The 24040-nt window shown below is 45.0% G+C and overlaps 3 protein-coding genes across 3 annotated transcripts; all 3 read left to right on the top strand.

Annotated features, from left to right (window-relative positions):
• Nucleotide 1: 1 nt before the first annotated feature.
• On the top strand, nucleotides 2-6544 carry trabd (TraB domain containing). The gene is made up of 10 exons (XM_084364498.1): nucleotides 2-76; nucleotides 580-620; nucleotides 899-965; nucleotides 2126-2292; nucleotides 2637-2777; nucleotides 3368-3478; nucleotides 3568-3707; nucleotides 4216-4388; nucleotides 5205-5301; nucleotides 5399-6544. Exons 2-10 carry the CDS (start codon nucleotides 597-599, stop codon nucleotides 5568-5570), a joined length of 1092 nt encoding a protein of 363 aa, XP_084220624.1. The 5' UTR covers nucleotides 2-76; nucleotides 580-596; the 3' UTR covers nucleotides 5571-6544.
• A 1789-nt stretch (nucleotides 6545-8333) lies between these two features.
• selenoo1 (selenoprotein O1) lies at nucleotides 8334-15872 on the top strand. Its single transcript, XM_084363433.1, has 9 exons — nucleotides 8334-9002; nucleotides 10214-10417; nucleotides 10507-10684; nucleotides 11009-11139; nucleotides 11254-11531; nucleotides 12176-12344; nucleotides 13299-13484; nucleotides 13690-13846; nucleotides 14456-15872. The coding sequence occupies exons 1-9, from the start codon at nucleotides 8449-8451 to the stop codon at nucleotides 14678-14680; spliced, it is 2082 nt and encodes a 693-aa protein (XP_084219559.1). The 5' UTR covers nucleotides 8334-8448; the 3' UTR covers nucleotides 14681-15872.
• A 97-nt stretch (nucleotides 15873-15969) lies between these two features.
• Nucleotides 15970-22205, top strand: mapk12a (mitogen-activated protein kinase 12a). Its single transcript, XM_084363434.1, has 12 exons — nucleotides 15970-16625; nucleotides 18174-18303; nucleotides 18390-18448; nucleotides 18554-18665; nucleotides 18763-18792; nucleotides 18975-19022; nucleotides 19136-19250; nucleotides 20113-20184; nucleotides 20448-20527; nucleotides 20681-20759; nucleotides 20852-21025; nucleotides 21171-22205. The coding sequence occupies exons 1-12, from the start codon at nucleotides 16507-16509 to the stop codon at nucleotides 21236-21238; spliced, it is 1086 nt and encodes a 361-aa protein (XP_084219560.1). The 5' UTR covers nucleotides 15970-16506; the 3' UTR covers nucleotides 21239-22205.
• The last annotated feature ends 1835 nt before the right edge of the window (nucleotides 22206-24040 follow it).

Here is a 24040-nt window from a genome sequence, read left to right as displayed (position 1 = left end):
GTCAGTTTCAGCCGAGCAGCGCTGCACTGCTGCACTACCGAGGAGCACACCGACACACGGGGCTGGCTTTTGCTCGGTAAGTTGCTCACATTTGTTTTTGGACAACTAGCGTGTAAATTTCCACATATGTTGAACTTGAATTAGCGGCGTTTGTTTTGGAGTTACTCTGTTTTTAACGTGTGTAGTTGGACGATATTCTTACCGGGACCTGCTAGCCTACATTAGCTCGAGTTAGCTGGTCTCATCATCCGGTCGCTAGCCGGAGCGATGAGCCCCTCAGTCACCGCCGACTGTTCGGCAGTCCCGCACCTGGAAGTAACGACAGCTAGCTAGAAGTTACTACTTCTTTAGCCGCGCAGGCTACCTTGTGTAGCTAACGTAATGACAGCCTTTACCCGAGACGACGTTAACTCAGCGATTTGTACCCGTAAATCGATGACAGCCGCCACTTTTCTCAGCATTGTTTACAGCGTGTTGATTGTTAGCTGCGTTGAGTCTGCAGCGCTACGTCAGCAGTCAGTGAACTGTCGCTAGCTGTCCGTGAACGTCTCACAGCTCACTCTGCTCTCTGTCACTCAGCTCTCAGTGCTTCAGACATGGATCAAGACAACAGCTCGGAGGTTTGTCACAGTTTTAACGACACTCTTGTGTTTTTTGGGGGAGATGTTTGTGAGCGATGTCCTCCTGCTCACACTGGGTAAAGTGGGTAGTTTGAGTGTTCACTGGAGTCTGTGTAAAAAAAACAAAACTTGTGTTTCTCAACCGTTGCAGAGCAGTTGCCTAATAATCAGCCAGTCTGTCTCAATCTGGCTTGAGTTGAACAGGATTAATCTCTTAATCTTGAGGTGATGTAAACACACCTTCTGTCTAACATATTTGCTAATTTGATGTCTAACAGGATGAGTCCGTTGGCCCGTCAGAAGATCCTTCAGAAGAGGAACTCCCTTGTCTACCTCCAGGCCTCTGTGAGAAACTTTTTTCTTTTCTTTTTCTTTTTTTTAACTTGTGTTTGCACAGTATTTCATCAGCAAGACCGTAAGTTGCAATACCTCTCTCTACATGTGACCGTATGCCGTGTCAGTGCCTTTTGTTAAACTACATTTTATCTGGATAAAAAATGTGTAAAATTGTCAGGGACTTGATAAGTTTATCATTGTCGTCATGGTATATCTGCATGGCACAATAATAACAAAGTCTTACAAATTCTTTGCTCTGTAGAAGAAAGGGATTTGCCCCATATGTTACACTGCTACTTCCTGGAGCAACGGCAGGTTATCTCCATAAAATTACGCATCGTACCTTAAAGATGAAGTTTTACCTGGTGCATCATGACCTAAAGGTTTCTGTAAACGTTTTTGCAATTAATCCACATCCACAGATTTTTCTCTTGCACACTTTATATTGTGCTGCCAACCCAAAGCCCACCCCTCAAAGCTCCACCACACATTTTAAGGCGTCATAAGTGATGATTGATAGGGGTTTATTTTTGTACGAGTGCCTATATTGTTTTTTAAGGAAAATCCTGTTTACCTTTAACTCTTCTCCATTATTAGCAAACGTTGCTTTTGCGAAAAGCTGTAAGTGGAAGTGAAATACAGAACTTTTTCATGGACTCAATTCAGCACTTAATGATGAAAAATCAGCACTTTATCATGTGCTCTGTTGAGTCGGGACTGCTGCGAAGAAAGTTTTCTTTTTTTTCCCTTTCTGCGGGTGTTTTAGCTTGTTTTTTAACTTTTCACTTAAATATTTATTCAGTTGAAAGCACTGACACATATCGGAGCTGGGGGAAGCGGGATTTCATTTCACTTTGTGTATGTCAATGCTCAGGAAAACGACAAGGAAGTGAATCTGAATAAGTAAAGCTAATGTGTTGATGGTTGAAATTAACAGCTGAGTACAAACACCGCTCCCTTCAGAGCTCCTTCAGATGCTCGGCGCTCCCAATTCATGGATGCCTTTTGCCAACAACATTAACAACTTGGTTAGCAGACCAAAAGAGAGAAATACTCACAACTCTCCTGCTACCATACTATAGCTCGCATCACAACAAATACACAAAAGGTCCATTGGATTGAAATTGCTGACTCCACTGTTGATAACTGTGTCTGTTGTTCCTGTCTAGCGGATGGTGAAGCAGTGGAACTGCTTTGGCAGTTGCGATCCCAACGCCGCCAGTCGTCCCCTGAGCTCCCCGAGACAGTGACCTGTCTCACTGCCCCTGATGGCAGCGTCCTGTACCTGGTGGGCACTGCCCACTTCAGTGACAGCAGCAAAAAGGATGTGGCCACGGTGAGCCAATGAGAACTTACAACTGGATCTGTACAGTGCACTAAGCCACTAACACCACTTAAAGATGTGTTATGCTGTGAATTGTCAGCAAAATAATGGAGTGAGTCAGTGAATGTGGAGAAGTGCTGTGGAGTAGCACCTTGAAGTGATGATTAGCTGCACTGTAATTATGTTGGCATTCCTCTTTTGCCAAAGCTTAACCTTCTTTTTTCCACATTGATTTGTTTTCGTCTTAATCTCCTCTTCACTGTCATTCGCCTTTTGTCCCTCTCTCATGCTCTTTTATTCTCCCTCTGTCTCTTATCTTACTTACCCACTGCTCCGTCTCTCTCTGCCTCACACAGACGATCCGTGCTGTGCAGCCAGACGTGGTAGTGGTGGAGCTGTGCCAGTACAGGGTGTCTATGTTGAATATGGATGAGAGTACACTGCTGAGGGAAGCCAAAGACGTCAACCTGGATAAGGTTCAGCAGGCCATCAAACAGGTCAGGCTTTCAGAATGATGGGAACTAGCAATGGTTGTGAAATGTATACAGATGCTGTGGATTTGTAGAAATGCTGATGCACGCAAGTTCAGCCTGAGTCTGCAGAAATCAACGACCTCCACAAACAATCTTTCTTTAATTATGTCCCACAGGAATAAATGCACATCAGCACATTGTCTTTACATTGATTGCGGTTATCTGAAGGAAGCAAAACAAGCAGTACTCCCAATGTCCTCCAGAGGTCTCTCTCGAACAACAATGATTGACAGTATATGGTCGCTGATAGCAGCATGAAGCACGGAGAGTATACAGGAAGTGCTGCTGTGCTATAGAAGTCAAGCTTAAAACAGAAAACTAGAACAACTGAAAGCAGTCTATTAATGATCTGAACATATTTGTTGCCTATTTTTTAACCAGCATGAAATTTACATAATTTTAAACAACCTTTAGTGAAGAAGAAGGGGGGTTGTTTTCCAAAGCTATGTTTATTTCAGTGCAAACAACTACAAGTAATGTAAAGAAAAAACTCTGAAGGCGTGCTGGTGGTTGTGTGGTTTTGCGAGTGCTTATTTCTCCCCTCTGTTTGTCAGAACGGGCTGATGTCCGGCCTGATGCAGATTCTCCTGCTCAAAGTGTCAGCCCACATCACGGAGCAGCTGGGCATGGCTCCTGGAGGAGAGTTTAGGGAGGCCTTTAAAGAGGTAACACACACACAGGAAGTAAAGTCTGTTTGTTTTTATTTTATTCTCTTGTTGTTTTAATTCTTGATGGTGTTTTTTCCACCACACAGGCTGGACGCGTACCATTCTGTAAATTTCACCTTGGGGACAGGCCGATCCCCGTGACGTTTAAAAGGGCCATCGCTGCTCTCAGTCTGTGGCAGAAGGCCCGGCTAGCATGGGGCCTTTGCTTTCTGTCAGACCCAATCAGGTACAAGCTCACTGTAGTCACTTTTTGTCATATCACACAGTGTTGTGAGACTGTCTTTCTCAACATCTATCATTAGACAGCTTCTCGCATGAAGTTATTGTGTGTTCGTCTTCCCACATCTCTTAGATTGAGCCCTAAAATTGCTATCAGAGGTTGAAAGTTTTCAGAGGCTGGATCCTCAGAGAGTTGTGTTTGTAGACTGAAAGCAAAACAAGTTGATAATGATATCAATTTCTTCATATTGCACAAAAATGCAATAAAAATGACTTATTTCTTCTTAGAAAACTACAAGTATTGAAGGATAAGTCTAGTGTACATCCTCTATAAAGTATTGTAGCAGAGGATACCCAGAAACACAAGTACAAACTGTAACATGAATTTTAAAAAAAGAAATAGTTTAGTTTAGACAGGATACGGCTGTCATAACCTTAATCCTGTGTGAACAGAAACATGTCTTCTCCTTCCTACCTGACCACCGCTGACTGTTGGACTGCGTGTCATGTTTCAGTAAAGAGGATGTGGAGAAGTGCAAACAGAAGGACCTGCTGGAGCAGACCATGTCAGAGATGATCGGAGAGTTTCCTGCCCTGCACCAGACTATCGTGGCTGAAAGAGACATCTACCTCACACACACGCTCCGCCAGGCTACACGCTGTGTGGAGGCGCCCCCTAACGCCCAGAGTAAGTATTACACTTTGAGTCATCACACTTTGCTTGTCGGTACATTTTTTCATCGAGCAGCTGAAATTTTACAGTACTTTTTAAATGTATCGTCAGAAATACACATCGTGCTTGATATTTTTAAGACATGTGTATGTCTATCATGAAACTTGTTACTGAATTGTTGCATAATAAATTAACCAGTACTGATAATGGGTTGAATGATACAGAGACCATTCATTTGAACAGTGTTTGTCATACTGTATATTAACAGTGGTGACATTTTAAACTATATTTCAGGGACATAGTGGGACGTTTCACTGTTTTAATTTGCATTAAAAGCAAATTTTGCACCCATGGTGACACCACAGGGATTCATGCTCTGTGAATTATATTTGTTATGGGTGGTTTACATATTGTCACAAAGGGAGTAATTCAGACAGTAATCTGAGAGTCAGTATTTCCCACAATCCTCTGAGTAGTATGAGAGAGCCTCTTACCAGACCACCCTCCTTGGTCGTTCGTAGCGAGGAAGAGCTGATTGTTTTTGAACATCTGGCAGCGCAGTGTCACGTCCTTTTAATAGAAGGAGGATCTCCAGCCTTCCTTGACTTTGACACGCTTGGTTGCAGCCAGTCCTGATAGCCGAATGCAATAGGAGCTTCTGATGAGGTCGGGTCGTTAGCAGTCCTAATGTGAGACACTCTCTCATGCAGCTCAGAGAGAAACGGGGTTACGCAAGTAGCCGTGTTATACATAGTGATAGAAATAAAATGAGTCTGTGCTTGTGGAAGTGTAGATTGTTTATGTAACAGAACATTTTCTGCTCTTGTGTAGAAGTGCCTGCTGTGGTGGTGGGAGTTGTAGGGATGGGTCACGTCCCTGGCATAGAAAGAAACTGGGAGAAGCAACTCAACATTAATGAAATCATGAGGTATGTTTCGTTTTAACACAACACATTACAGATGGTAGTAAAAAATGTTTTGTTACTGCGTCTTTACAGCTTCTCAATGTGTCTGTCTCTTCCTCAGTGTTGCCCCTCCCTCACGGTTTGGCTGGGTGTTGCGCACCGTCATTAAGGGTGTCATGATGGGAATGCTGGGATACGCCTGCTACCGTGCTGGAGGGAGTATAGGCCGAGCCCTGCTGTCTATACCTACGGTCCAATCTTTACTGGAGACTCTGAAGCCACCCAGTGCTTGACCCCAGTGGTTTTCTCTAAGCCATCAGTGACACAACTGTTCATCTAATAAAACAATGCATCTATCACCATTGGCCTTAAAAAAACCGGAGCTGAGGCTGGAGGAGCCCACACTATGAACTAACATGGACTTCGAGGGGTGAAGAGCCTCCGCCTCGTATCGATGTCCCTGTAGACGCAGCAGGGCCGTACTGCCAAAGAAACCATGACAGTACTTTCATATTTTGTGTGCGAATCCTGCTTTTTGTAAGGTTTACAAATGCCAATAATTCCTTTTGAATAGATTTACATCTCCCCCCCACCATTCCTGTAAGTTATTACAGTTTTTATTTGACAAGTATCATCAGAAACATCTTCAGTCATCTGCCCTGATATGATGTGACTGAGCCATTTTCTGAGAGGCACACTTTTATAACGCTGTCTCCTTATTCCTTCCTCCTTTCTGGTGCCAACCAGCATTTTTTTGGTAAATGGCCCATTTTAAGTCCAGCACTTTATAAGAGACTGGTTGTCTTGTTCTGTACATGCAGCCTGTGGAAATCGCTATGACAGTAAAACACCAGGTCAGTCATAACTGTAATCAACCAATGACAGAAATACTGTATGAACTCCAGTTCTAGTCGACCCCTCGGTGTGAGTTAAATGTCATTAAGTGTCTGAATTGGATCGTTGACCATCATTTTTCTCTGTTCTTGAAAAATTTATTTGAAATGCATCTTCTGCAAAACTCACAGAAAAGATTAGTATAAGACAATATTGACTTAATTCCCATGTGCACGGCCCGGCCCACATCAACAGACAAGTGCCTCGTACTGCAGCAGTAAGGGCTATACTAAGTAAATGGAATGGCAAAAATGTGTGTTATATGCATCTTACAGATACGACAACCAAACGGTCAATGCAAGTTTCTATTATTCTGTCTTTATATAACTATATGATAGTGTTATTTTATAAATACTGTTGCCCGTGATGGAAACATGTAGTTTGTCTTGTCTTGTCTTCGGCTGCCCTCGTCATGTTACGGCCACTCAGACGTTCAGCTGTGACCCGACCTGCAGGACAGGCTTCAGTGTGCCTCGGGATGAGCGATGCATTGATCTTGTAATTTGTATATTTTTGATTATACCTCCACTATGAGGAACCCAAACACATTAGCTTATACTGGCTCCATCTCACACACAGAAATATGCATCTAAGCAGCTCAGAGAACATCTGTCATTCAGCTCCAGCTGTTTGTACTTTTATGAGATATGCATTTTTTCATTCGTCAGCCTGGTTGTTAAAACATTGTTTGAGATGACGGCGATGAAATTGGTTTGTTTTCCCTCAAATTACGGTTTGAACTTGACTGTAATGATTTTGGAGTTTGGAGGTGAAGCCTTACTTCTGCTTTCACTGCTGCCTTTGACCTTCAGATCGCCTCGTCTGCTGAGGCGCTGACCTGGATCCTCGGTTACAGAGCTTCTTATTGCACACGTTAAAATTGGCTGCATGACGTCCCTGGAACTGTGTTATGTGGGACACGTCCCAATAAAACATTATTGGTATCGAACCAACATCAATTTACAGATTTTACTAGTTTTTATGTTAAATGATTTTATGTAGAGTGCTCAAATAATTGGATGTATTTATAAAAGGACTTCGCTTGCTGTTTTTGATTTGTGAGCTGGTCCAATGGGAAGCAGTGTCGCTCCGTCTCACAATCATAAGTTAAACCACTTGCAAGTTATCCAAACGTTAAACTAGCTCAGATGTTGTGTCTTCCAGTTGATCAAATACGTCTTTGCTTATGTAAAAGATGACAAACACAAGAATGTGGAGGAAAGACGTAGTCATGCCTCTCAGTCCCTCAGCAGTAAAATATCCTCAAGCGTTATGTGTCTGTTTCCCTCCCACATCATTTCCAAAGGTTTCATCTGCTGTGTGTTTGAGAGCTGCCAAGAGAAATCTGTATGAACGCCTGTATCTGTTGTAGGTTTGTTTCCCCCACAGCCTTGTGTGGTGTTGTCATTGTCACCGAAACCAAACATTAAATCCTAACTTCTATAATAAATTAATGAATTATTAAATCATTTTAAGTAAAAAAAATAAATTATTATTGCCTCAAAAAGTTTCTTTTTTTAACCCTCTTGCATTACACCACGCTGCACTACACCACTCAGTAAATATGACGTCTTCTTCGACATTATGAAAACATTACTTTGCTTTTTGGAAAAGTGATGTAACTTTTCTCTACTGGTGTCATTTCTCTGTTTGCTGTGACTATTACATCATTTTTTCTAAAAATGCTCAGAAAGCACTCAGAAATGACACTAACTGATTTTAAAATTAAAAGTAGAGGTTGTTAAAGATTGACAACACTAACAACTGAAATTCTGATGATTATTTACAAAATAAACCCTTTAAAAAAGCTTCTAAAAGAGGTGGATCTTCCCTTGAAAGTCCTCTCATGTCTTCAGTATTAAATACTTATACACTAATACCACTGAAACTGAAGGTTGAATGGATTCATGTCTGAAATATGAGATACCTCTCTAACAAAAGGCTGCTTTGCTTTGAGGCACACAAATAATTAGACTTTATTTCTTTACAAGACTTCAGACTTTATAATCGAGTTGTCTATGTCATTGTTATTGTATTATAATTATTTATACAGTCGCATGTTTGGAATAATTTAATCAGATAATGAGAGCAACGTTGTACCTTAGTTTGACATTTAGTCGATTTAATTCCGCTTACTCTTTGTTTCCGGTCGGACCGATAATAACGTAACACAGTCTGGCAGACAAACATCCGGCGTGTCCCGCAGGATTATGAAAGCATGACCAGCGGACACATTATAACTGCGCCAGCGGATGTAAACCAGATGGCCCCGGTTGGATGGCTTATCTAGGACCTCGGCTGGGACCGTCACGCATCTTTCTCCCCGCTGTGTCCGCGATCAGACTCCTCGGTTCGGTCGGGATGGACGACATGGGTCTGGCGCTGAGTCGTTCCCCGCTGGAGCGACTCGACTTCGACAACGTCGCCCTCAAGAAGCTCCCGCTGGACGCGTCCGACGAGCCGGGGGTCCGGCAGGTGAAGGGAGCCTGCTTCTCCCGGGTGAAGCCGCAGCCGCTGACCAAGCCCCGGTTCGTGGCGGTGTCGCCTGAAGCCCTGGCGCTGCTGGGACTGGACGCGGAGGAGGTGGAGAAAGATCCGCTCGGGCCGGAGTATCTGAGCGGATCCAAAGTCATGCCCGGATCCGAGACCGCCGCTCACTGCTACTGCGGCCACCAGTTCGGCCAGTTCGCCGGGCAGCTGGGCGACGGGGCGGCCTGCTACCTCGGGGAGGTGAAGGCGCCGCCGGGCCAAGATCCAGAGCTGCTGCGGGAAAACCCGAGCGGCCGGTGGGAGATCCAGGTGAAAGGAGCCGGGCTGACTCCTTATTCCAGGTACAAGGGGTTCTGATGTTGAGGTGTTAGACATGTAATGTTGGATTTATTGTGTTTAGAGGAGACATTATTATTATTATTATTATTATTATTATTATTATTATTATTATTATTATTATATTATAACACCAGAGGAGTGAAGCCATGAAGAAGTTATAGAGCTGTGAAGATCAGAACAATACTGATCCCACCAGGACACTTCAGCAGAGGGGAGCCTGGAGAGAAGCTCAATTAATGTGTGTGTTTATATAAATAACAGATAATATGTCTGTACTTTAGGTTTAAGGTTCAGTTAATTATCATTCTAGTGCCGAGGATGAGCTGAGGCATCCTTTGGGCTTCATCCCTGGTGATGGGTTGATGTTCTGTGCAGTTTTAACCAAAATTTGTCTCAGAAATGAAACTGTCTTTAGTTTAAACTATAGATTCTATAGCCTCAGCTCCACTGGTATAAACAGTGTTTGGGTGTCTTTGCCTCCTTTTGTCTAAAAATCAACAGTCAGCTCCTTGGTTTTGCTGACGCTGAGCAGTAGATTGTTCTGCGAGACCGATGATTTCCTCCTCGTATAAACTCTCATTGTTGTTTGTAATGCGGCCCATGATGATGATGATGATGGTGATGATGATGATGACGGTGGTGGTGGTGGCACATGCTTCACAATAGAGCTCTCTGGATGGTTGAGAGTGCAGTCATGGGTGAACAGGCAGGCGAGGGGGCTGAGCACACTGCCCTGCAGGGCTCTGACTGCCAATCAGAACCGTCTGGGTTCTGCTTGTGAGGAAGTCCAATATGTACTTGCAGATTGTTGTACTCGAGCCCAGAGTATTTAGGTTTCAGATCAGATTAAAGGGTGAGATTGTGTTGAATGCTGAGCTGAAAACAACAAGCTGCGTTCTGTTTTCTTATTCTCAAGGTGTGTGACGACTGAGTGGATATGGCACCCTCTGTTGGTTCTGAAAGCAAACTGACGAGGGTCCAGGTTGGCCGGGTTGTAGGGGTGCAATGATACACCGATCCGGATCGCTATACAGATTCACTGATCAACGATGCAATAGCATCAATGCAAAGTGAAAACATCGATTGATATCGCCGCCATTGTTAAGATACGCCTTTATTTTGAAATTCCCATGTCTGTGTTCCAACTCCTTTCTAAACAGTGCTTTGTTTTTAATAATTGATGATGTTTGATCATCTGTTCTGTCCTCCACAGACAAGCTGATGGTCGTAAGGTCCTGCGCTCCAGCATCAGGGAGTTCCTGTGCAGCGAGGTGATGTTCTTCCTGGGCGTTCCCACCACCAGAGCCGGCTCCGTAGTGACCTCTGACAGCAGAGTCGTACGGGACGTGTACTACAGCGGGAACCCTCGCCACGAGAGATGCTCCGTGGTCCTCCGTATCGCCCCCACGTTCCTCAGGTGAGTTCAACCTGCCGACTCCTTTTCATCCACCGTGGATGTCTGAGCCTCTCGAGATTGTTGTTCTTAGTCGTTCGCTCTCTGAGCAGGTTTGGATCCTTTGAGATCTTCAAGCAGCCCGACGAGTTCACGGGCCGCCGGGGTCCCAGCTGTGGACGCGATGAGATCCGCGGTCAGATGATGGATTATGTCATTGAGATGTTTTACCCCGAGATCCAGCAGAATCACCCAGACAGGGTGGAGAGGAACGTGGCTTTCTTCAGAGAGGTCAGCGCACATGAGTGAAAACACATCACTATCTATTATGATATTGCACTTGAGCGAGCAGCCGATTCGAGGCCTGTTACAGTTTGAAGCCAAGAACTTTGGGATCCTCTTATCCCGTTAAGCTGCTGTAGATGTGGCTGCAGGCCTGAGTCACTGTGCCTTCTGCTCAGTATAAGATTAAGACTAATAAGGTATTAAACTCTGGATGCGGACTTTTGACATTTTCCTCATCTGATTACGAGTCATCCACACTCCCCAGGGGTTGTTTGCAGATGCACATATTTTTCTGGAAACACTGTAATGTCGTCCTCTTCCTGTCTGCAGGTGATGGTCCGCACAGCTCGACTCGTGGCTCAGTGGCAGTGCGTAGGTTTCTGCCACGGAGTCCTGAACACAGACAACATGAGCATCCTGGGACTCACGCTGGACTACGGTCCGTATGGTTTCATGGACAGGTCAGTCACATTTTGTTGGTCCTGTATGGTAACTTAAGTAATCATACAAATGTTGTGTGCGTGAAGGCTCCACCACTCGACAGAAAAGACAACAACTTTCCTCCTCCCTCTCAGGTTTGATCCAGATTTTATTTGCAACGCCTCCGACAACTCGGGCCGATACTCGTACAAGGCGCAGCCGACCATCTGCAGGTGGAACCTGGTGAAGCTCGCGGAGGCTCTTGATCCAGAGCTGCCGCCGGACAGGGCCGAGGCCGTCATGGACGAGTACCTGGATCTGTATAACGGCTTCTACCTGGAGAACATGAGGAAGAAGCTGGGCTTGCTGACGAAGAACGAGCCCGAGGACGAGATGCTGATCACCGAGCTGCTGCAGAACATGCACAACACAGGTGGGACGGGAGGAGTGGGAGGGTTTTATACAGTTCACTGCCGAGTCTGATGAGAGGGCATCGAGCGAGAGGCAAAGAGGTGCAGAATGTGATCTATACAAAGAGCACTGCTCATAAAACATTAATGTATCTGATAACACTTTCTATGGTTCTGTGGTGTTATGAGGGCATTCATAATGTATTATAATAAATTCACATTGCTTCATGACTCATCACTTACAAGCCCACATAATGTTTTCTGATGCACTTTATCTGCAGTCATAAAACAGTATAGACGTGACCAGCGAGGAATTATAAGTCGAAGTTCAAGCCCCTGACCTGAACCCACCTCAAACACCTCAACAGTAAACTGTAAGGACTCATGATGTGCTATAGATTAGATTAGATTAAATGTCCTTTATTGTCCATGAGGAAAATTCATTTTGCTCAGGTCAGCACACAATTTTAAGAAACAACAATAAATAACACAAACACAAATATTTCATATTTTTAAGAAAAGCAATCCCTTCTACTAATTCATAAAAAGTCCACGCAGTATAATAAGTTATCTTTGTATGTGTTAAGTAAAGTTCATTACATCTGTGTGCATCCATAGGAGTATGTGTTGCAACACAAGTGATGACTGTGTGTTAACCCTCCTGCAGGAGCTGACTTCACCAACACCTTCCGCAGCCTGAGTCAGATTTCGTGTCCCGGTGAGGGCGAGAGCGAGACAGAAGAGGACATCGTCAGGAAAGCCTCTGACCTCCTGCTGGAGCAGTGCGCCTCCTTGGAGGAGCTCAAGGCCGCCAACAAACCCTCGATGGATCCACGGTGAGCCGCCGACTGTTCGAACTGTGTTTGAATCTTTCTCCAGAAAATGAATCCTAATATTTTTGGTGACCACCACGACCTTTAGTGAACAAAAGACTTGCCACAAAATAATTATGTTTGATGTGATGCACATTGCAGCCTCTGGGTGTCACTAGTGGGGCTTTATATTATTGGTCTTGTTTAATACGTGTTTAACAGTTTATAGGTATCTTAAAGCTTCATTCATCCATTCACTCACTCACTTTGCGTGCAGCAGAATCATCTGTAAACACGACGGTGCCAAAACCGACATCGCTATTTAAAGCCATGTTCTAGTTACCTGCTGCTGGAAAGAGGAATGAGGCAGAAAAAAAGCAGAAATGCAAAACAATCTGTGGCTTTGTCACAAGCGACTCCTCCCAGATTAACAATAATTACTGGAAGTGTTGTTAATGCAAGAATATTAATCTGTGCAGTTTTAAGGGTCTAAAATGCTCCTGATGCTGAACTCTACTGGAGCTGCTCTACTTCACTTCAGGAGCAACTGCCTGTAACCGGACAGTCAGCTGTTGCATCAGAAACACTGCCATGGTTCTGATTTTTGCAGCTGGACACAAATACAAAATGTCATTTCCTACAATTCTGTGTGCAAGTCTGCTAATCATGTCTGGTCTTTTTTTGAAAGCAGCAGAGGGGAAAATCGTGACCAGACGTGATCGTAGTAGACGTAACACATTCAGAGCACACGTTATCTGATTTCCTGCCCAGTTAATCTTTATTGTGCTCCAGTAAACACGGCCAGTGGGACAGAACGCGACATAAAGACAATCATGTCTCTGTCCTGTTCATCTCGTTACCTTATATTACCCTCAAAGGCAACCTGGATTGCCTCCACTGGCACCTCTTATCGACTGCTTCCTCCAACGTGCCAGTAAAGATTATAACTGTTATGATTTCTGTCTGTTGTTTGACAAGTGAGCTGGCGATGCTGCTCTCGATGGCTCAGAGCAACCCAGCGCTGTTCCAGATGATCTCAGACAGGGCGACAATTGCGAGGCAGTTGGACAGACTCAGCAAACTGAAAGACCTGATGGAGACGAGCCAGGAGGAGCTGAAAACCAAACAGGCTGAGGATTGGAGCCGCTGGATCGCATGCTATAGGTGAGATTTTGGGGGGGAAGCTCACATGTACAGCAACATTAGAGGGTGGAGGAACTGCATGGACCGGAAAGGAGACTTTTTGGGTGGAAGTGTGACTGATAAAGGGGGGAGGCGGACAGAGAGAAAGAGGAGGAAATGGGCCGCTGAGTCTGCCATCGTTGCGTGACTGTAACTCTCTGACTGTTCCGTGTTATCACTGCTGCAGGAAGCGTCTGGCTCGGGAGCTGGAAGGCCAGAGCGACGTGGCGGCTGTGCAGGAGGAGAGGCTGAGGGTGATGGACGCCACCAACCCTCGTGTGATACTCAGGAACTACATCGCCCAGAACGCGATCGAGGCCGCCGAGAATGGAGACTTCTCCGAGGTCAGGGCCTCGAGTCGCTGCGATGTGCTCGTTGTTTTGTGTTACCACACCCTCATTTTAGTTTCAGTTGTTGTGCATCTGAGTGAGAGAAGAGTTAAAATACTAGAAAAGTGTTTCTACACACTGTAGTTCACCCCAAAATAAAAAACCAACATATTTTTCTTCTTACTTGTAGCGCTTTTTATCCATCCTGATTGTTTTGGTGTGAGTTGCAGAGTTTTAAAGATGTCTGACTTCTCTCTAACAAAGCAGAACTAGATGGCACTCTGCTGCTCACACTAAGGTCTGTGGATTATCTTGAGCGACTGGGTCGTGATTTCTAGAGAGAGAAATTGCTGTTGAGTTTATTTTGGCTCTTTGAGCGCCACCTAGTTCTGTTATTTTGGAGAGAGAGAGCAGAAATCTCTTCAGCCGATAACTTGACAAACCACGGCAAAACAGTCTAGATGGATTATGGCTCTCGAGGTAAGTGGAAAAATATATTTATTTTTATTTTTGGGTGAACTGTCCCTTGGTGTGGCAGAATAAAGATTACAATGGAGTTGACTCAATTCCCCTTTGTTCAGTGTTCACTTTCAGGGTGTTCACCTGCTCTCACTTCCTCTCCAGGTCCAGCGTGTCCTCAAGGTTCTGGAGAAGCCTTTCTCCTCGCAGCCAGGCCTCGAGTTTCCCGCCTGGGTCGGCGGAGGCGAGACCGCCGAGCAGGGAGAAAGGGACGAGGGAGAGGAGCATCAGCAGCAGGAGGCGGCGTCGACGTCTACATCTGCAGCCAGAAGTCCTGTTCCCTACCACAGCAAGCCCCCAGCCTGGGCTAATGAAATCTGTGTCACATGATCTTCGTAATGACTTCCTTGATTATCTGCTTTCCTGCCTGAAGCGACACGAGAGTCTACTGCTCGCACCTTTTTATGTCTCTTCCAGTCACCGTAGAGCTCTCTGTGGCTTTGGCAGGCAGCGTCAGGGAAGTCAGCACGAGGCACGACACCCCCATAGGCTAGATGGGTAAACCAAAAGCAGACAGGAAGTGAGGCGGGGAGATGTGATGTTTCCACGTCTGGTGGCTTTCACAAGCCGTGTGACATTTTCCAGGAAATGACGTCGAAGTAGCGACTTGATTTGAGGAATCTGATCGACGAGGGGGTCAGGAAAGGTCACCTGTACGTTCACGGTGACTTGGATGCATCAAGTGAAATAATTAAAAAGCAAAACGAGGCAGAAAGATGCATCTTTCTGGAAAAAGAATTCACAAAGAGGCCCCTCAGCTGACTCCCTGTCTGCTTGGTGTCCGTCCAGCTATTAATGACGACTCAGACAACAAGTCCTACAGTGACCTGTCTGACTCTGACAAACTGTGGGGTGTCACCTCAACATATACCAAATAATATGATCAGTGTGAGTGTGTGTGTGTGTGTGTGTGTGTGTGTGTGTGTGTGTGTGTGTGTGTGAGAGAGAGAGGGGGAGTGATAGATAGGTGATTTGGGTCATGTGTGGGTGAAAGTGAAACTCGATCCTGTAAGCCGCAGTAGATAAACACGCACAATATATTCTTCTATAATAGAAAACTGTGTCTTTTGCCACTTTCACAGCACCACTCTGTGCACGCAGCCAGAAACATACAACGCACATGTTCTGCTCTCTGACAGCAGCCACTGAACTGAAGCTACAGCTGAGTGCGGGAAGGGGGAAAAAAATGGGAACTGCAGGTTTAGATGTGGCTGATGAAGCCAGGTCGAGAGCCATGCAAACACTTTTTAGGGGAAGTTAGTTGTGGGCTGTGCCACAAACGTGATGCTATCAGCCTCAATGCTGCAGAAAGGGAAAAAACCTTCACCGCCATTCATGAAATTTGTCTCAGCTCTGATCATAACTTGCACTTTTTGATCAAGAATCAGTCTGAAGATGGAGAGAAGTGGAAATCAAACATGAAATGAGATATCAGAGTTTTATTTTTCTTTAATTAATATGAAACCTATGATTGCGCTTTCCTTCAGCTGTAGCTTTATCCTAATAAACTGAGCAGTCAGAAGACACGGTGTCCTTTTTATTTGTGCCATAGCTGTCTTCTCATGTCTGTGTTGCATAACATGTTTTTCTCTTTACTGCACATAAAAATCATTTACATACACTCACTCACTGTCACCTGACGCATGAAACTATGAGTCTAGTATTTCTGAAACCACGAAGCCGAGGTGTGCGTCTCCAGCCCGGGGCGTCAGGTCTGTTCATGTCCCAGCAAGTCTCACAACATCTGCCTGCGTAAAGCAAAGGGGTGCAGCTCAGAGGAGCAGCGAGTCCACAGTCCACAGTGAGCGTTGTCCTTTAACCAGAACAGATCGCGCCGAGGTTTGTGCCGAGACGCTGCGCACCTCACTGCCGACGCATGTCCCGGTCATGCTGCCGGCCCGGTCTGCTGTTACGCACACTGCATTTTTTTTCTTTTCACCTTTAATTGCAGGCCTCCAGTAGAGCTCGGGAGTGGCTTTTGGGTGACCTCAGGGTGCGCCCTGAGCGTCTGACACGCACAGCTGCGCACTGATCGAGGGTGAGCGCATAGGTGGGATGTGACCGGGACAATGGGTGTGTAGCGACGGAAGACACAAAACAAACCAAAGCGAAACCTCTCTTGGACTTTTATGTGATTTTTTTTTTTAGTGAATAGGATGTCTTCACGAGTCAGACCCGGATATAACCGCCAAGAAGTCAATAAAACCACATGGGAGGTACCGGATCGGTACCGGGACCTGAGGCAGGTGGGGTCCGGCGCGTACGGGACTGTATGGTGAGTGATTTCTGTGTAGCCCTGCTGGGTTTTTTATGTGGAGCACGGTAACAAAGAAAGCGGAGGAACAGATGGTGCCACGGGACGGACAGCCGCGCTGTGCCACAGCCGAACAAAAGAAAAAGTATGCGCGCTCCGCGGAACACGCGCTGCTCCTCTCCACTTCCTTATATGATGGAGACACTTGCACCGACACCTTCGCTTCACCACAATCATCCTGTCACCTTAAATCTGTCAGCACCGCGCGGATTCCGGGTGAAATGTGTGCGCTCAGCCCGAGTTTACCGACAACGCAACAATGAAAAGCAGCTTTTTTTCCGGACACCTTTGTGCGTCTCGCCGCGTGCGGCCCTTTGTTATCAATGATTAACTGTGTAGGCGGAAACTAAAAACTGCTCCGACAGACTCACAGCAGCTTAATTACACATGAACAAACTCTGGAGATGGAGCCGCCTGCTACAGCCCGATCCCTTCCCTTCCCTGGAAGCAGTGTGTGTGTGTGTGTGTGTGTGTGTGTGTGTGTGTGTAAACAAAGCAGGTTTGGGCCAATAGTAAACATCCCTGATCAGGATAGATAAGGCTCCAGTTCTTCCCCCTCTGATCACATGAAGTTTCCCAGATTGGATTAATGTTTTCCTCCTTCAGGTCGTGTTACAGGTCGGTCAGCTGATGTTCTTTGGAAGATGGGAGATTTATTTATGTGGGAGCGACCAGGGCTGCTGATACTCCTGCTCGTGCCCAGGGCAAGATCTCTGAAAGCCCCCCCAGCAGTTTATTTTAAGGCTTAAAGGGCAGGTTTGGGCACTCCCGTGACCAAATAACCTGGTGTTTGCACCCTCCCTATAGGCGCTTTCTGCAACTACTGGTTACTTTAATGATCCACTTATATGTCGTCATCTTCATTAACTGATCGCTTTGTTTTTTAAGGTCTATAAAATGTCAGAAAACGGTCGATCAGTGTTTCCCAAGGAAGACCTCCTCAAATGTTGTTGTGTTTTCACAGTTGAAAAGCTGGAAATCAGAAACATTTAGGAAATAAAAGAAAAGATATGCTCATGTTCATGTTCATAATTTTATTCTGGGTTAACTTTACAAGCTTTAATGCTCAAAAACTCATCAGCTCTCTCACACAGCTCTGTTCCCCCTCTGCCTGTCCTCTGTTTCAGCTCCTGTCTCTTTAAGGCCCCCCCCCCCTTCCTCCTTAATACCCAGTCTGCTCTGATTGGTCAGCTCACACACGCCTGACAACAACAGAGCAGCTGTGCTAAATTAATTCCTACATGCCAGACTCGCCACTAATAAATTATGCAAATGCGTGACATGGTGACATAGTGTGATGTCACAAAGTCACAGAATTAAAGGCGGGACTACAGACGAGGCGTTTCAGGAGCAGTGTTTTCTGTGGGAGAGAGGAGCTTTATAACTTTCGTAATAAGTCTCCTTTAATAGTTGACTTCTAACCAATTAATCGACATTCATCAGTCAGATCACTCAACATCGCTGCAGCTCCGATGTGTCTCACGCCCTCTGCCGTGTTCTCGCCCTCAGCTCGGCAGTGGACTCCAGGACCAGAACCAAAGTGGCCATCAAGAAGCTGTACAGGCCGTTCCAGTCGGAGCTGTTTGCCAAGCGGGCCTACAGGGAGCTGAGGCTCCTCAAACACATGAAACATGAAAATGTGAGACACATTTAAGACCCTCAGGACGGTATTACTTTCTTCTTCAAAACAAAAGATGATCTCCAGCTGTTTCATTCTGTCTGCAGGTGATCGGGCTGTTGGACGTGTTCACTGCTGACCTCTCCCTGGACAAACTCCACGACTTGTAAGTGCTGTTTCCTGCTCTGCCACGTTAACTTGTGCACAAGGTCAAAGTGATATCAAAGTTGGAGCGTTTCCTCCTCGTGATGTTTCCTTTCTCGTCCTGAAGTTACCTGGTGATGCCGTACATGGGGACGGACCTGGGGAAGCTGCTGAAGCTGCAGAGGCTGTCGGAGGAAAAGATCCAGTATTTGGTTTATCAGATGCTCAGAGGGCTGAAGGTGGAGGACTCTACTTTGATCGTACATTGTCGACAATTTTTATTAGTTTATTTGATGGTTCTGTTGATTAATTCCCCATTATTTTCTTTTATTACAGTACATTCACTCTGCTGGTATAATTCACAGGGTGAGTTGTCTTTTAAAATACTCTGCGTGTGTGTGATAAATGTGTGTTCACACTTCTAACTATAAACGGAGTTGGTGTTTCCTGTACAAACTCATGTCCTCCTCACTGTGTTACACGGTTCTGCCTGGATTTCACTTTCCTTTTGCTTCATGTAGTCGTTTTTTCTACACATTTTTTTGCAGGACCTCAAACCAGGAAATCTCGCCATCAATGAAGACTGTGAGCTCAAGGTACGGATGGATCCACTAACCCAGACAAACACAACCAAACGTGTTGCTTCATTTCTGTTTCCTGTTTCCTGGGTATGAGTAAGATGTACGTTCTCCTGTTCACGTCCTGGCAGATTTTGGACTTTGGTTTGGCGCGGCAGGCCGACAGTGAGATGACGGGATACGTGGTGACTCGTTGGTACAGAGCCCCGGAGGTCATCCTGAGCTGGATGCACTACACTCAGACGGGTAATGAAGAGCTCATTTTAAAAAAAGACACTCTCTCATCCCTGTGTCGTGTTCAGTGCTCGTCGTCAGCACCGAGTCCTCGTGTTGTTTTATAACGCAGCATGAATTATTTGTTGTAGTGGACTCACATGCTCTCAGCTCCTGCTTCTGCCTCAGCGAGTGGTTTCACTGACTTGACCTTTGCAGCCTCAGTTAAAACAGGCAGAGTGTTGCTGCTTTGAGGCTTTTTCTAAACATATCTCACGCATGTGGTGTGTTTGCAGGGAGTATAGTCTGTTGAGGCTGCAGTCAGTAACCACATTAGTATTACTGACAGATTACTATTTATAAATGTGAGTGATGAGTCTATGAAGCAGCTACAACCTCCACTGCACCGTGTGCACATTAGAATAATACACCATATAACTAAAGTCTAATGTCACTGGAAATGTAATAATAATATTATAAATTCCCCAAGCATCTTTTTCTGCATTGTAATCTCTAAAAAGAGGTTTAATATCGCTGCATATTGGACAGCATATATGCAGATACAGATATATGGATCGATAGTATCGATGGAGCTCTACTTGTTACAATAAAATGGCTCTACACATGTATTCTTAAACAATGTTCAGCTGGCTTTCTGTCACAGTAGCAGGATAAAATATCACTTGAGTCAGATGGTAATAATAAGTATGATCCACTAGGTGGTGATCTCTTAACATCTGACCTGACATTGCAGGTGCTTTGTTAATGAATGTTTGCATCTTTAGCTGCTGATCGCCGTTCAACAAGAGCAACATTCATTTATTTGTCCTGTGGGAAGTTTGTGTTTGGTGGCGTCAGAAAGTCTGAAATATTCTGTCTTCTGCTTCTTCCTCAGTGGACATTTGGTCCGTGGGCTGCATCATGGCAGAGATGCTGCAAGGAAAACCTCTTTTTAAAGGCAGCGACCGTATCCTACCACCTCACCGACCCTCACTGAGGACTATATTTCTTTTGCAGGATCAGAGTTTCACGATTTTTCCTCCCACACCCTGTCCTCAACCAACCTATTTATGAAGGTCTCTCATTTAGTCTTGTAAAGTAACCTGATGAAGGACAGTGTGTGGGAGTTTTTTTGCTCTGACCATTTTTCCTGTTGTTTCTATTATTTGAAAGAATGATCCTGTGTGTATGTGACTGGTTCACATTTGACCCTTGACCCCTGGTCCTCAGATCTAGATCAGCTGAGAGAGATCATGAAGACCACAGGAACACCGACTCAGGAGTTCATATCAAAACTAGAGTCTGAGGATGTGAGTTCAGAAGATACACTTCCTGGTTTTGTTGCAGTTTTAGGAATTGAAAGAACACACACACACACACACACACACACACACACACACAGTTCAGTTATGGTTGTAATGATTTGTAGCACTGTTCATTTTGATTACGATTTCTTCTCTTAGGCTAAAAGCTACATCAGAAGTCTTCCAAAAATGGAGAAGAAAGACCTCCGCAAGGTGTTTTCCACAACTAACCCACAAGGTAGGACACGCTCAGCCTCTTTCATTCCATCCATTTCCAGTTTGGCCGTCAAACTGTGATCTGACTCCCCGTTTGCGCTCTCGTTTCGTCAGCCGTGTCGGTGCTGGAGCGCATGTTATTGCTGGATCCGGAGTGCAGGGCAACCGCCGCAGAGGGTCTCACGCTGCCTTACTTCAAGGAGTTCAGAGAACCAGAGGAGGAGAAGGAAGCGCAGCCGTACGACCACTCGGTAGACAACACAGACCTGCCGCTGAGCCAGTGGAAACGTAAGGATGAAGGGGAGGAGCCGTTCGACTGATTAGGATGGAAAGGAAGCAGAGATCAGTGAAGGATGGAGGCCAGAGGGGAGAGGAAGAAGATGATCTGAGCAGTTTTATTGATCAGTGTCCTGCTGTGCTCTCTTTTTTCTAGGTCACACCTTTACAGAGATCTTGACCTTCAAACCAGTTGTGCTAGAAGCCAAGGAAACCTCACTGTAAGACACAAAGAGTCGACTGTGCAGCCCGGGGACCAGAACAAACCAACATGTCTTTTTTATTTTGATCTGAACTGGGAAACTGAACTTAATGAATGCCCGCGGATCGACTTCATGATTCTCTCACAAGTACCAGGCAGGCTCGTGTTTTTGGACCTTCCAGTTGTGGATTTGTCTGTTGTCTTTTTCAACATCACGTTGGTTCGATAGCTTCCTCCCTGACTCTAGCAGCGGTCCTGAAAGTGCTGAGGATGCTGGCTCAGCTGCTGTACGTCAGGTAATAATGTTCTTTGATGAGTGACTCAGTCATCGGGGAGTGAAGGGTGGTATTATATGAGTTAGTGGTACATACCTGCCAGTTGGTGTAAGTACAAGTCAAGAAATGGCAGTAGGCACGTTTTTACTAGAAGAAACACAAATATTGTACTCAAACTGAAACTGAAAGTCTTTGCAGATCCTTGTGAGTGTTGATGTCGTGTCAGTGGTATAAACCTGATTTAGAGGTCGTAGATCCAGGACGATGCATGATGCTGCAAAAACAATCATTTCAAAATACTGAGAATTACTTTGACAGTAATTTTTTTTTTTTTGTAATATATTGTTTTGTGAAGTAGCTTCTCCAGCAGGGACGACATGAGGCGTCCTTGTGTGTGTGTGTGTGTGTGTGTGTGTGTGTGTGTAGTCTACACGTCTGCTCTGACCTCGCTCTTCCTCCCGGTGGCCTTAAGATAACGACAGAACAAAAAAAAAATGCTGCCACGCTGCTGATCACATGAAATCCGTCTCAGCATGGTCGTGCACAAACATTCACATTTCAATTTCGTACCAAATCCGAACCAGACGTCGCTCACGTACAGTTTTGTTGTTTTTTTTAAAGACGCACAAAACAAATCGTCTCTTTATGATTTGTGAATTAATGTTTCTATCACCACTCGTGCATTTTTACTATTAAAGATTCTCTTTGAAAATGATGCATGTGTTGTTTTTTTTGTCCTCTGTTTGTATGAACTGTACCGCTTTTTGTGTTTTCACTGTCGGCTATTGAAAGAAAACAAGATTAAAAGAAGAAAATGAGACAAAACAATCAAAACATAATAATTAAAATGGTTCTGTAGAAGTTTCATGCATGTTATTCGTGGTTTTATCAGAATACAGCTGTGAATCCAACAACAATACATTTTAATCAAATAATGTTCTTTAGTAACGTCGGAGGCTTCACGAGAGATGAGTCAAGCAGCAAACTCTTACTTAAAAGGCTGGAGACTACATGTCCCATAATGCAACGAGAAGCTTTTTTTTGCTAGATCCTTGCTGCCCTTCAATGCTCCCAGTTTCCCTTTAAAGGAAAATGTTTTATATTTCATATTAATATCCAAACTGTGGTCCAGCCAGTGAGGTAGATGGGAATGTGACTTTTGTGTTGTTTGTGTAAATCAACACTAGGAGGCAGCACGTCAACAGGCCACGACCAGGCTGCATGCAGACAGTGATGCTGGTGCTCCATCACTTTGGTCTAGACTGAAATATTTTTACAATATTGGATGGATTTCCATTAAATTTGCTGTAGATATTCAGATGTTCCTACTTTTCATCCAGCACCACCAGCAGACAAAAGCTTCTAGTATCCAGTGGACATTTTGAAACCTGTTTGTCTGGATTGGCACAATGTTTGGTTCAGACGTTCATGGTGTCGTCCAATGTTTCCCAACTTGTTTGCTTTATGACCAAATGCCTGCAAAACTAATGAAAGTCCATCAGCCTCAGCGATACTGAGCAGATGTTAGCATGCGAACATGCTAAACCACGCTTAACATGCTAAACATGCTTTTTTCTAGACAGCTCCGAACTTAAAATTTTTTGGATATCTGATTAGAAAAAGTAGAAAAAGTTTAACTTTCTACGTCATGCACCTGGAGCAGTCTTTGACTTGGATGCATCATAAGATATCGGACATTCAAACATCACCATGTCATGCTGCAGTCCAGTGCAGCTCAGAAGCTGACAGTTCCTGAGCCGGTATTCCTGTGTTTCCGATCTAAATCCGTCCCAGTGAAACATGGACGTCCGAAGCAAATTGATGCATGAGCTTCGAGGAGGAGATTTATCACGTGCTCGTAAAGACATCCATCAAGCACAAATCAACTGGATGGAAATGAAAATGGCAACTACAAAGTTGTTAAGGCTTGTTTCACAACACAAACGCCACATAAAGTCAAAACTGATGAAGAGGTACGTCTGCAGGTGTGTTTATGTCGGTGAGGTCGAGCTCGTAGGATCTTTAACAACCGTTCTTTTTCATGATCGCTACACTACGATGGATTTAGCATTGATATTGTGGGGATGTTACAATGCTAACATTAGCATTTAGCTCAAAGAAGCCCAGTCTGTTTAAGAAGATTCACCCTGTCAGAGTAGTTGTTGCAGTTGATTTATGGTGTTTGCAGTTAACACGCACAAACATATTTTTGTATCCGACATGATTGATGACTTCAAGGAACAATTTGCAGAATGCCTGTTTGCTTTTAGATTCTGCTCATTCCTCCGCATACGTTCTCCGGTCGGCGGGTGTTGAATTTAACAGGCTTGTCTCGAGTGACCTCCAGATCCTTGACTCCCGAGGGCGACGCTGAGCTTCCTTCCTGGGCCTGAGCTCCTCCTCGACCGAACCCCCGGGTGCGTGTCGTGTCCTCCCCGTGATCCACACAGCGGGTTAGTTCACTGAGAAGTCAGAGAGTTCAGTTTTCCCGCTGCAGACAGGAAAACAGAGGGGAAAGCGCTTTTTTTTCAACCCCTCCTCTCCCAGCGA

Source organism: Pagrus pagrus (assembly GCF_965226575.1).
Source record: "Pagrus pagrus genome assembly, chromosome: 10".
NCBI lineage: Eukaryota > Metazoa > Chordata > Actinopteri > Spariformes > Sparidae > Pagrus > Pagrus pagrus.
This window is presented reverse-complemented; position numbering and strand designations above follow the sequence as displayed.